This window comes from Cryptococcus neoformans, chromosome 3 (genome assembly GCF_000149385.1).
Source record: "Cryptococcus neoformans var. neoformans B-3501A chromosome 3, whole genome shotgun sequence".
Classification (NCBI taxonomy): domain Eukaryota; kingdom Fungi; phylum Basidiomycota; class Tremellomycetes; order Tremellales; family Cryptococcaceae; genus Cryptococcus; species Cryptococcus deneoformans.
The window spans coordinates 1,456,710-1,469,612 of record NC_009179.1 but is presented as its reverse complement, the minus strand read 5'-3'; the positions used below and the strand labels follow the sequence as shown (position 1 = coordinate 1,469,612).

Here is a 12,903-nt window from a genome sequence, read left to right as displayed (position 1 = left end):
CAAGTGCCTCTGATAATTCGGAATTATATCAGTCAAAAGGCACAAGAGAGAAAAAAAAAAGAAATGAAAGCGTACCTTTGGCTTTCTGAATGCTGATAAGCTTGGCTAGTATGAACACAGGTGCGTGTAACAGAGCTCCTGGTAAAGCCAAGATGGACCACCACAAGAGAAGCCCAACCCTATACACCAAAAGCAATAAGCTTTTGATACTTCGGCTGGAAGCTCTTTCAACCTGGTGATCGGCAATTCCCATATCGCGCAAAAGGCGGTTATAAGCGATGACTTTTTGACGAAGATCGATGATTTTTGGCTCATCCTTGTAGGTAAGGTAACCTTCCATCATACGTTTGGAGAGCTCGACGACCTGACCGAGGGTAAGATGCTGACCGGGAACACGATAAAGTCTTCGCGCGGCTTGAATAACCTGTGGGATCGTCAGTAACCGACCCAAGCTATCTGAGAGGATAAACTGACCTGCATAGTCTCCCAGTCAGGGGCTCTGAGGGTGACAGCTCTCAACCCATCATGGACTTGCTCCAGGAGTTTACCACATGCTTCCCTCTTCTTCGCTCCGCCTTGCTTGTACAATTCCACCAGTTCAGGGTCAACAGAGATAGGCGAGCCAAATTCGATGACGGCTCTCGACCTGAATTTGTGTGCGTGAAAGTAGGAAAGGCCAACTGGAACCAACTTGACATCCAATCCAGGGTGGGCTGCAATAGCTCCAAGAGCCATGATGGAGAATCCAGCTTTGAGGGGCAGAAAATCTGTACGATCATGGGAGCCGCCTTCGGGGAAAACGCCAATACAACCACCCTCATAAAGGCGCTGGAAGCATGCGCCATACGTGTCCTCCTGTTCTACATGAGGCAATACCTTGAATTGTAGACCCTCCTTCAACTCGCTTTCGTTCCTAACCCGGTGAGAGGCCTTGACGTTGGCACTGCCGTCCTTGCTTGGAACGACGAATTCACTTTTGAGACGAATTTCTGTGTCAGAAATGACTTCTGCCACAGGGGCAGATGCGTATCCAGCCGATTTCGGAAGCATAAGTTGAGAACGAGGCTTGACCTGCTCAATGAAAGAAGTGCCAATACCGGTAACGATCAGGGGATCGGATTCTGAAAGGATGATACGGCCTTTGCCAGCGGCGGCATAATCTGCCGCTCTCGCCACAGGAACTGTCAAAATGATAAGTACCTCTCCATGAAAATGAGAAAGACAAATCATGAACACGTACTGGAATCCATAATACGAGCGACAGCGCCGATGAACTTGCGGTTCATACTCTGCTCAACCCATCAACATCAGTAGATGTTCTAGAATGTTCGCTACGAGAGACTGATTGCGAAAGGAACGAGACATACCTTGGCGGCAGTCAGCACGGAAACGCGCCTTCCGGCTTCTTTCCTTGCCTCTGAGAAAAGAAGAAGAGGATCAAGGAACTGGTTTGCATGGGGACCGCAGATGAAAAGAACAGGGCCTTCGCGAGGGATATTGAAAGCACCACGGGGGCTGTGATGGCGTAAGAAGCGGCTGAGCGCATGTTCATCGAATAGACATACCGAATTTCTCTAAAGAAGATGTTGATGACAATTCGCCAAAAGATGAGAACCAAGTCGTCTACATAATGAAGATGAGCGTGGAACATTACATGGGCTCGTCGTGGATCGGACGACAGAAGTCAGGCACGCACAAGCCAATCCAGCAGCCATTTTGGCTATTCCACCTTGTCAACTAGTCTTTTTGCGTTGTAAAGGATTTGTTGTTTGGAAACGCAGGGCGGTGGGTGGTGTCTTATTTTGCAATAAAGATGTATCTTTTGTCCCCAATGGTTTGCGAAACGATCCCCCACAGAATTGAGAGCTGGTAAAGGGGGAGAGCTGAAAGGAAATGAGAAAGGTGTACTTGTGCGGAGAGGGCGGGTGCTGGGGGAGGCGGATGCTCTTGAGGCACTGTATCCTGTCATGGCTGAGAAAAGAATATACACTGTCTACCCACCCGCCTCAAGAATCCCCTACGCCATCGAGTGACGTTGCTATCACGTGACCGCTTTACCTAGGCACGGCGCTCGGCCCAAGAAGTTTCGAGTTTCGCTCGTCTGAGGATCGTCCGTCGGCTTTGCGCTGGTGTTTGTACGATAGCGCAATATTTATTGATCATCAATAGACTATTCCGTTACCGCACTGCACATCCCAGCGGCCACGCCAAGCCGCACGGCCATCACACGCTATACGCCACTAGAGCAGGTACCAAGTATCCTGTCAAGCCATCTCCTCGGCCATGTGGGCACTTCGAACCTCCGCCCCTCTTGTTCGCCCGCCAGCCCTCACTCTCTTACGCAGTGTCCCCCGCTTGCTCCTCGAAAGAGGCTATAGCAGGCCAGCTGGAAGGGCAGGCAGTCGCGGCGGCCACTCCCGTACATCGCTAGCCACCGCGCCGGGAAATACACCGAGGCAACCAAAACGTTTTGAGCTCCCCCCCCATCACACCCCACATACTGGCAAAGCGAAAGTCCCCTCCGACAACACCCGCTCATCCTCCAGACCCTCCAGGCCCATACAAAATGACGATAATCCATGGACTACCTCGGTCCGCTTACGCCGCTGGATAGAAAGACACAAGTTACCCCTTAGTCCTGGGCAAGTAGATGAAGTGACCAAATTGGTAACTGAGGCGCCTCAACACATGCTTAACGCTCCCGTATGGAATATGCTGATTGGGTATATGGGGAGATTAAGGAAGCTGGATAGGGTTTGGAACCTGTATAATCAAGTGAGTCTTGGAACCCATTTAAGCTTCTGCGGTCTAATCATACTATAGATGAAGAAACGCAACTTCACGCCTACGGCTAGGACTTACTCTACCATTCTGAATGCCTATGCTGGAGTCGCACATTCAGGCCAGATACCCGATTTTTCTTTCAGGGAACCTCAGAAACGCACAATGTCACGTGTGACCATCGTCTATAACAACTCTCAAGAGTACATGAAAAAGTTGATCGAGGCGCAGGAAGCTGAAGAAGATCTTGGAGTTGCCACCCCTGGCGTACAGTTAAGAGAAGATCGGCACCAAGAGCCTATGGAAAGTCTGCAGTCAGATATCGATATCGCTCCGACAAACGCCTATCTCAAGTTTCTCAGTCGACACGGTCTATTTTCCGAGATGCAAAGGACCTTTTTGTCGCTACCGCAGTCGGGGCCTCTAGCTCCGGACACCGTCACCTACTCCCTCATGTTTACGGCTCTCTATCATGTCCATCGCTCACTCGAGCGTGACCCAAATGGGAAAGCTAATGCAATGATGATCGGGCCGACAGCCAAGGCTTTATGGGACCATTGTTTGAAACAATATAGCAAAGAAGAGGGTCAAGCGGGACAAGTGGACAACGGACTGGTGGCCATGTATGTGAGATGTTTGCTCCGCGGAAGACCAGAAGATCAACGACTGGCGGTCTCTGTCATTGAACAGGTCTGGAACCTACCTTCTCCTGGCAATTCCAATCCAACCTCAACGTCTATCTATCTCCCACCACCCTTACTTACCACCTATCCTATTCCCAAGCTTGACATTGATGTCAAATCTGCCACCGCTCTCATTTCTAGTCTTCACACGGCCAAACTGCCTGTCCTCGCAACTCATTACACTCATCTCATACTCTCTTCCTCCTCTCTTATTCCTTTGTTCGATCTCGAATTCTTCAAGGCCGCGATTCTTGCACTATCAGTCACAGGTGAAGTTCAATCCATTGTCGACATCATGGACACCTATCAACCACCAAGCTCTGGCAAAGAAGGCTGGCCTCGGGATACATACCGTGCAGCTCTTACAGCTGCCCGCTGGGCGGGGGATTATGTTTCGGCACTTTCCATTTTCCGCCGTGCTACACATCTTTCATCTAATGTGGGCTGCATATCAACCGATCCTTCAACTCTCCCTAAAAAGATCGAACCCTACCGATGGGTCACACCTAACGGTCTTGCCCATGACAAGCGTGGCGTCTTCTGGGTGAAGCCGACAAAGATCGATGCCGATGCGCAACTTTTGGGTCTGTTGGTCAAAACTGCTATGCAAAAGAGCAACAAGGAGATTCGTTCTGCGTTGGATGTCTATGCACGCACGGGCGGCGAAAGTAAATTCTTGGCCCTGCCCTCCGCGGTGCAAGCAGGCAATGTCTCTACCGGTCGAAAATTACTCAGGGACGGGCGGCCCGACGAAATTGATTCATCGGTCATCAGAAAGCAGGTGGCGAGCTCAGTCGACCTGGCAAGGGACATACAGCGCGCAGCAGAAAGATTGGGTAAAGGGTATGAAAAAATGGCTGCGGAGGCTGGCGAAGTGGTTACCAAATGGGCTTGGGTGGAACGAGAGACAAGAAAAAAGGCCTCGGATGTTAAAGGTGATACGAAGAAGGTGGAGATGGATATCGAGGGTAGTGCAGACGATGAAGAACTTGACTGGGAGGATGAGCGCTCAGTGGACCAAAGAGAAAGTAGAGTCAGGGGGAACAATCAGGACAGACATCATCCAACAGAAAGGAGGAGATGGGAACAAAGAGGAACGAGCAAGTCACGCCATGATTCACCCAGCCATAGAAGATACGGCCATGAACAAGATTCAAACAGGGTTAAACCACGTGAAAGGGAGGCTACCATGCACGAAGGCAAGGTTTCGTCTTTTGGATTGCGGAGGTGAGGCAGCAGTAGTTTCGTATTTTGAAAAATTTTGTACATTGTAGAGACTTTTGATCCATAACCATCTCACTCATCGCACGTACAGTCATTGATGCATTGTCGCCAACGTAACATTGAATCGTGTACAACACTAGCTTAGGGTGAGGTATGAAGATTTTGATTTCTCCCTCTAGCTCCCGGCGCCATCCATATAACATCCAAACTGCTAGAACTCAACATCCCTTTCCGACCATTTTTTCATCACAGGTCCCACCTGGTCACCAAAGGCTTTCTGCCACCTTCCAACGATTCTACTCCAACCTCCCACCGATTGTGCTTGAGTATTAAGGCGTAATATCCAAATGGTGGTAAGGACGGTAAAGAGCATCAGTGCAACGGTCACTTGCCCTTCATTAGTAACTGAACCTCGCATTGATTAGATGGGAGGGGGGTTGTCAACTAACAAAGGACTCCCAATCTGGTTGTCTTTCTCGACCCATCATCTATCTGAATACCCCGTTTCATGCTCCCGACCAGGTTGCCCCCGATACCATCGTTCTGGTGCTTTCTCGTCCTGGACGTCGACCTGTTCCTGTTCTTTGAAGTAGACCTCTCTTGAGCAGTCTGATTATCCGACACCAAGATAGGTCTGGAGAGCGTGGGTAGGTGGCCCTCGTTTGGAGCTGGGGACAGACAGAAGGTGCAAGAGGTTTCAGTGGCTGGGGATGGTGTGCGAGACCTGCTGGGCATTATGGTATTACGCGTGGGCGTTTGGCGGTTGCTTGGATGTGACGATGACGCGCGTTTCGTTGGGAAAAAGGCGGTGAAAAAAGACAGTGGCAAGATGTAGCGGGTATTATATAAGTGTGTCTAAATAAGTGTGGGAATTATGGATCGCCAGAGTAGATCGCAGATTTTCAGTGGCAGCTCCGCTCCGTCATGTGGCGACGACTAAACTCGAGACAAACACATTTTAGAGGCCACAAAAAGGACCCCGCCGTTGGCCGGCCCAAAAGCCAAGACTTCCCGGACTGCCCCCTGCGCAAGAGGTGATGTCACTCGACAACATCACAACCGAACCACCGGAAAATTATCCATTGTTACGTAACTAATTGCTTAGCTGCCGCCATTTCTGTCAGCAAGATCAAGCGTACAAGCGTCGATCGGATGAAACTGAAAACCAAGCAAGAAGTACTACTAGACTGTGCAGCAGACAACGAGCAGGGAAGAAGCACAACCAAACAGACAGGTCAAGCGGCCGCTTTATCTCAAAACAATTGGAAGAAGGCGTAAGAACAACCAATAACGACGGAACGGAAGTGCCCAACAAGAACAGTAGTGTATTCATAATAATGTCAACCACTAACTACTTCAAGTCATACAACTGCTACTGTTGTGCACATTTTTGGTGTAGACTAATCATTCATCATAGTTTAGTACGCGTGAGTATCAATAGGCAATTCGTGCACGACACCAGTGTTGAGACCCAAGGCTTCTCTTCGGCTTTTACCAACTCCTTCGCTTACGGGAATGGGCTTCTCAGCCAAACTCGAAACTCGTGTCCCGTGTCGGGGCTCGGCGGATCCCTCGTCGAGGTAGTCATAAACAGCGGAGTGGATGGCTAGGGATAAATGTCAGTAAACGTGGGCACCTGTGATCAAATGACAAAGGCGCGTACAAACTCGGTTGCTAAAATGCGTCGGTCAGAAATGAATTAAAACAGCAAGAAAGAAGGTAGGACTCACTCCCACAAAGCACTGGATCTAGGAGTCCATCGGAACCTGACTTGGGTATCTGGGTTTTGCTCATACACTTGGAAAAGCTGTGGATCATTTCGGAAATATGATCAGTTGACGGCGAGGTCAAATGCAAATCAATAAACTTACCTTCTGCAAAATAGCTTGGGCTTCCGACTGCTCGAAGCCCTTAATACCAATAGTGTATCGAGAGTTGACGAAAAGAGCCTTCCATCCAGTCGCCGGGTGGACGCGAACGATAGGGTGAGCATTGATGATGGGCTCAAGCTCGCCAGTCACCGGATTGGGGTAGCTGTGAGCAGATCGATACAAGCCCTCAAGACCATCGAGGACTTTCTGGAAAGCAGGAGAAAGCTTGTCATACGCAGCATAGCCCGAAGACCAGAGAGTGTCACCGCCAACTCCGGGGAGATGGTCAAGATGAAGGTGAGTGACTCCAGGGGGTTGAGGTTCGTGAGTCAAACTAATCGACCAGGTTTAGTCATTGTAAACTTTCAAAAGATTGTAAAACTTACTCGGTGTGCCACTTTTGGGTGGCAAAGGGGTTTTTGTAGTCGGGGACACGACCGGTGGACCTGAGGACTTCGTCTGTGATGATTGAGACTCCAGGAAGCCCAGGAACTCGGGCGGCTGATGGATGAATCTCGGGAGTACCAAAGTATTTGCCGAGCTCGAGTTGGGTCTGAGGAGTGAGGTCTCTGAAGGTAGGAATAGTGTCGGCGACAACTCATGGTCTTGCGTATAAAATGAGTGATGAGACATTACTTACTGGTCTCGGAAGAATACCACAGTGCGCTCAGCAATCAGGAGCGCAAGCTCATCTTTCTGCTGGTCACTAAGCTGGTTAAGTTGAAGACCGACTATCCTGTGACAACTGTCAGTGACAAAGACAAAGAAGAAGTGTAGATCAAATCTTACTCGGTACCAAGGTGAGGGGACAAGTGGATAACTTCTTTGGCGGCGCCAAACAATGCTTTCTTTTCCTTGTCAGCCCTGGCTCCGGGGTCCTTGTGCTCCCATCCCTGAGTAATAGACGTTAGTTCACTAAATTGCAATTCCCATCCCAATGCGAAAAAGAAAAAAACAATACCCACTTCCTTGCGAATGTCACTGGCGAGTTCGATAGTCTTGGGCCTGATTGGGTACTCTGGGTAACCCTTGGAAAGGTCAATACCGGCTTGAACCAAACGCTCTAAAAGAGGATTAAGTATCTCGGTCAGCGAGGAGCTTATTTAATAGAGTATCAAAACCAACCTCGAGTGCTCTTGGCGAGAGAGAAAGGTCTGCCCAGGGTGTCTTTGTCTACGTTGTCGTTGACGGCGATAGGCATCTTACAGAGATGTTGTTTGAGGAGTTGGTAGGGTCAATATGTCACTAGTACTGCTAGCTATATTCCTCATCTCCCTACTTGTCTTTATATATGCATCTTTCTGGCAGACCGGATCGGCTTCGCCCGAATCGAACTTGATATCGACTTGATTGCTCAGCAAAGACCAATAATCAACCCGTGGCCTTTAATCAACCTCTTCTTGCGACTTGCGTTTCAAGAGATCGCAAGATGGCACCATCGATAAGATGATTGCACACCACTCTAATAACCTAAAAGTGGACAGTCGGAAGCTTAAACTTTCAGGCACGCGTTCTGATAAGAGTGTGATTGGGATTATTTATATGATTCCTGACATCTGCTGATGAGTAAGTTTCTATTAGACGGCTAACTGTGAATCGTAAGGATGACCGCCAATCCTCCGCCGATTGTCCGACGTTGTAGAAGACGCCTTGTTGCTCGAGCATGTATGTCTTTATTATGTGGTTAACGGTTCTTACTTCAGGCCTGATGATGAAATGATGTGTGGTTGTACGTATCTCCTAATACTGATGCGATGAGTAATAGCGAACCAGGGCCCTGCGGAAATGCATGAAGCATGGGACATGGGGCACAACATGAACGAAGGAAGGCGCGGAAAAATGCAAGCTCGGTGACTGGTGGTAATATGTAAAATATCTTAATTTTGATTGTTATGGTGTTGTCTTGCGTGATCGTCATACATCTCAAGTCGCGATAAACCGGCGGGAACAAGAGACAAACGGTCTTCAGCGAAGACTCAAGCAGGAAAAGAACAATTTCAGCTTCGTTTCGTGCTGAATCGTAAACGGTTATTCAATTTCATTGGGGCTGTCAATACGTAGTATACGTATGCATATTATACCTATCCGACGGTAAGCTGCACAACCGAATCAGAAAATGGAAATCACTTTAGTGGTGGTGCGTGAGCAGCCGTTTGCACCACCTACCGTCGGAAACATATATATAATACCACTACTACATATTAATTAGCCTAGTAAAGACACGAAGACGGTAAGCTTAAAAGACATGACAACTTTTAGCAACCAGAAGGACGTTAGGTGTAAGCAATCCGACGAATGATTATTTGACTTGAGTCCACACTATGCAAAGCCACAAACAGGCATTGAGTTGATATGGATCGTCACAGGACAGCATCTCTAGCATGCAAGAATCCAAGGAGCTTCCCCTGATTACCCACAATAGATCTAAAATAATATCCAACCCATCCGCTCTACAATCTTTTACGCTCTGCTCTTCTTTCCCCGACCTTTTCCTTCGCTCATTTCCTCCCTCTTTCTCTTCAATCCCTCCTTCTTGAATCTTTCCCTCCTCTCTTCCCTAATCTTTTCCTCTCTTTTCTCATCTTTCTCACCAACCTTTTTCCTGTATGCTCCTTTTCGCTCATCTTGCTTCGCTTTCCTTCTCTCTGCCTTATCCTTCTTCAACGTTTGGATCTGCTGCAACAGCGTCACCGCCTTCTTCTCATCCTCTCCCAGCACAACGGCACGAGATTGCATGTAAGTAGGTTTACGTTGCTTTGAGAGTTCTGGCGTCTTGGATGCGAAGGGCAAAGAAGCAGCAAGCTTACGTGGAACCTTGAGAGGATTGAAGCGTCGTGTGGTGCGCTCAATGGGTCGATAGGCTGAATTGGGATCGAGGGGTGTCTTGAGGCCTTCCTCCCGACGAATCTGACCCGTGAGACGCATACCCTGCCACGATTCCTTGTTGGAAAGTAGAAGAGAGCACACAGGATTGTAAAGCTTTTTCGGTTCTATAGAGTACCATGCTCGGAGGAAAACGATATCTGAGAATCGACTGGTCAGAAGATGTAGAAACAGACACAGTGAAATGTTACTCACCCCTCAACAATATTTTGTCTTCAAAGGTTGCTCTGAAGGCACCGTCCGGCTTACTTAGGGCCTTCTTCACCTGACCTCTGATACCAGAGACAGTCTTGATGTTTGCCCCCTCGAATTTGGCCACTTCAAGCCCGGTGTTGAACATGTCCTTGATGAACGCCGTGTTTTTGAAAATCTTGTAAGGCGCACCGGTCAACTTGAGTTTCTTGACAATCTTGGTGGATCGATCAACATCGAGGACGACACCGGTTGCCGATACCCGGAAACCGGGGGCATCCCCTTGCAAAGAGTTGAATGCGCAGAAACCTGTGTTAGGAGCTGAGACGGGACCATAGAATGTGGCGAAACAGTGCATATGCTCCGGAGTGTACTTGAGGTATCGGTTTCTGATGGAATGGTCGTCCAGATGGTAGAGCGGGAGAGTTTGGAATCGACGCCAGCCAAGGGAAAAGATGAGGGGATCATTCGTCTTGAGTGTTTTCGTGAACCACCTGTGTCGCTTGATACGAACAGTGATGAAACCAAATCTCTCTTCTGCAGCCAAGAGACCGCCAACGATGATGGGGAATCGAGGATCAAAGTTCTCGATCAACTCATACGGCACAGCTTCAATCTCTAACCTGACGTACATCCCAGAACGATAACCCTCAATTTGCGTCCGGGCATCCAAATCAAGGTTACCAAACTCCTCTTCATTGATCTGCTTTTGGCGAGCCATTTCCGCCTTTTGTTGGTCATAAAAGTCCATTTTGGACGCCTCATCGTCAGAGTCGTCGTATTGCTCATCGAACTTGATCTTGAGAGCCTCCTTCTTCTTTGCTAAAGCAGCGGCGCGCGCATCCTCAACGCTTACTTGAGAAGGCTTGACACCAACGTATGGCACATCATCCTCGCCATCGCCTCGGCCATCACTTCCTCCCTCTAGATCCTCGAAATCCTCGCCCTCCTCCTCATATGCCTCCCCATCCTCATCTACACCCTCTCCAGCAACAGGACCGGAGATAAAGAGCCCCCTGAGCGAGTCAAGCATTTCCTCGTCCGCCCACTTGTTCTTTAATTGATCCCTGTCTACCTCCTCTTTTACTTGATCACCATCGTCGCCCTTGTTCTCTCCGTGACTGATTCGGAACAAACCCTCATTTTGCAGTTCAGCGAAAGAGGATGAAGCATCGGCGGAAGAAGGACGTGTTTTGCCATTGACAATTTCCTCGGGAGAAAGAGGAGTGTCGTATATAAGTGTCATAAGGTTGCGTTTCTTGCGTAGTCTATCGGCCAAAGTGGAGGAAGCACGGGAAGCTAGGTTGTGCTTCCAACCAGGTACATCCTCATCATCTTCGTCCGAAGGGAAATCGTCATCATCCTCATCATCGAAATTGATTCGGCCCCCTTCTTGCTCAAAGCCAGTCGCAAAGGCAAGATCATCGTGATCCGATTCTGACTCGGCGTACGCTACATCTCTTTCATCCTGGTCGTCGTCCTGGTCCGACTCTCCGTTGAACACACCTCCTTCCTCAGTATCGCTTCTATCGTCAAACTCGTCGTCTTCACTCTCATCAAACTCATCTTCATCCGCTTTGCCAAGCATGGGACCACCAGAACGAGGTTCGGCTTTGCGGCGGACGCGATCCTTGCGTTCCTCAGTGACTTGCAAGGGAGCAGATGAATGGCCAAACAACCTAATTTCAGACGCTTGAATGTTGTCCGCAAACGTTTTTTCGGCATCTTGAAGATCCATAACCATCTTTTCACCCTCGCCCTGAGGAGCTTGAGGTGAATCATATTAGTTATTGGTCTCCGGAAATGGAGATGAACTTACTATCTCCTCCTTTAGTGAAGTTACCGGGGACGTTGATGTACACTGCATCCTTGTCATACATTACGCCGCCAACATCGCTCATTGGGGCATGAATCAATTTTGCCTTCTCGCCCATTTTCCTTCTTCTTTCGCTCTCGAGCGTAGGAAGAGGACAAGGATCGGCTAATCTCTCGACCTCTTTGACCTCAAGGTCACCGGCACCGGGGATATGAATCTTCGCGTTACGTGGAGGAAGGTTTGGACCGCGAACATAACCATAGAGAGTGATTGTCCGATCTATCTTGGCGTTCTCACGAATAGCCTCTCGGGGTGTGAGATCTTGAATTCTGTCAGCCACTAGGTAGGGATGTTGGTTTCGGAAGACAAGAGGGCGGAATTTCATAACAGAGATGAACCTTGACAAAAGGTTGATTTCCGCATCAGGGTAACGCCCGTTCATAACACCTGAAAGGGAGAAGAGCTTGGCCCCCTGATAGATTTCCGTCCAGAAACGATGCTTGAGGCGCTTTTTGGTGTCTTTAAGGGTGGAGGCTTTCTTGATAAGATCGACATGAGTGAGAACTCCGATGACTTTTGGAAACCCATGGGATTGAAGAATGTTGAGGAATTCAAAAGTTTCCTGAATAGCAAGTTAGCTAAATATTGCCGGGCGAAAGAAGCCGCTTGCCATTTCAAATCCAAAACTACCATCGATCATCAAAAGCACCAGGTCGACCACTTTACCCAAGTCAATCATGCTGTTAAGATCATTGCCACATTCGATAAAAGTGATTCTCCTGGTCTTGCCAGAAACAACAGTCACAGGGCCCTGCGGCTGGGAGAGATTGTGCTTCGTGAACCTCCTGACAAGAGATCGCAGTAAAGTTGTCTTTCCCACACCAGGAGGGCCAACAATGCCGACGACGATGGGCGGAGGTGGCAAGGCACCTTCGTCCATTCCTTTGCCTTTTTCATTGGTGACCTTGCGTTCCTCAGGGTTACGATTGACCAGCGGGACATGGAGACGCTGTTGGTTTTTCTCGGCGGTACGCCTGGCCGCTCTATCGGCTGCTCTGAAGGAGGTGTTTGTGAATGCCTGTGTAAGGGTGAGTGTAAGGGTGGGGAATTGCAGGGCGCTATGTACGTACCTTGGGGTTGAAATTTTTCCCGCCTGATCGGTCTACACCCTTTGCGGCATCTTTCTTTGCGTGCTTCGCACCAGCTGATGGCTTGTGGTGGGCCTTGTGGGGGGCTTCCATCGCGGCGAGAATATGTAGTGCTATTGCTGCGTGAAGAACTTTTGCACTTGTAAATACTCACCCCGGTGGAGGCAACGGGATCAAATTCTGGTGACGTGGATTAAATGCCCATAACAAAGAAGAAGCGTAGATTGACAAAAGTCCCCTCTGAGTCTCTCGCTGAAATAATTCCATCGAGCGACCAGCCGTCTCCGAACCTCCACCCACCACGT

The 12,903-nt window shown here is 49.0% G+C and overlaps 5 protein-coding genes across 5 annotated transcripts in view; 1 reads left to right on the top strand and 4 right to left on the bottom strand.

Moving 5' to 3' along the window:
• CNBC5070 (hypothetical protein) overlaps positions 1–1,715 on the bottom strand; it is a gene marked incomplete at both ends in the record, with an annotated part of 2,756 nt that extends 1,041 nt beyond the window's left edge. The window contains 7 exons of the mRNA XM_771359.1: positions 1–9; positions 76–424; positions 475–1,181; positions 1,241–1,289; positions 1,368–1,515; positions 1,566–1,623; positions 1,697–1,715. The exon at positions 1–9 is cut by the window's left edge and continues 238 nt beyond it. Of these exons, the coding sequence (XP_776452.1) occupies positions 1–9; positions 76–424; positions 475–1,181; positions 1,241–1,289; positions 1,368–1,515; positions 1,566–1,623; positions 1,697–1,715 (1,339 nt within the window). The remainder of the gene's footprint in view (positions 10–75; positions 425–474; positions 1,182–1,240; positions 1,290–1,367; positions 1,516–1,565; positions 1,624–1,696) is intronic.
• A 568-nt stretch (positions 1,716–2,283) lies between these two features.
• CNBC5060 (hypothetical protein) lies at positions 2,284–4,695 on the top strand (the record flags this gene model as incomplete). The annotated part of the gene is made up of 2 exons (XM_771358.1): positions 2,284–2,775; positions 2,824–4,695. The coding sequence occupies 2 exons, from the start codon at positions 2,284–2,286 to the stop codon at positions 4,693–4,695; spliced, it is 2,364 nt and encodes a 787-aa protein (XP_776451.1).
• Positions 4,696–4,899: 204 nt separating this feature from the next.
• CNBC5050 (hypothetical protein) lies at positions 4,900–5,423 on the bottom strand (the record flags this gene model as incomplete). The annotated part of the gene is made up of 2 exons (XM_771357.1): positions 4,900–5,075; positions 5,138–5,423. 2 exons carry the CDS (start codon positions 5,421–5,423, stop codon positions 4,900–4,902), a joined length of 462 nt encoding a protein of 153 aa, XP_776450.1.
• A 683-nt stretch (positions 5,424–6,106) lies between these two features.
• On the bottom strand, positions 6,107–7,760 carry CNBC5040 (hypothetical protein; the record flags this gene model as incomplete). Its single annotated transcript, XM_771356.1, has 9 exons — positions 6,107–6,294; positions 6,352–6,362; positions 6,419–6,495; positions 6,560–6,893; positions 6,946–7,128; positions 7,200–7,295; positions 7,349–7,452; positions 7,525–7,622; positions 7,685–7,760. 9 exons carry the CDS (start codon positions 7,758–7,760, stop codon positions 6,107–6,109), a joined length of 1,167 nt encoding a protein of 388 aa, XP_776449.1.
• Positions 7,761–9,019: 1,259 nt separating this feature from the next.
• On the bottom strand, positions 9,020–12,691 carry CNBC5030 (hypothetical protein; the record flags this gene model as incomplete). Its single annotated transcript, XM_771355.1, has 5 exons — positions 9,020–9,582; positions 9,638–11,401; positions 11,454–12,072; positions 12,160–12,528; positions 12,581–12,691. The coding sequence occupies 5 exons, from the start codon at positions 12,689–12,691 to the stop codon at positions 9,020–9,022; spliced, it is 3,426 nt and encodes a 1,141-aa protein (XP_776448.1).
• Between the last annotated feature and the right edge of the window lie 212 nt (positions 12,692–12,903).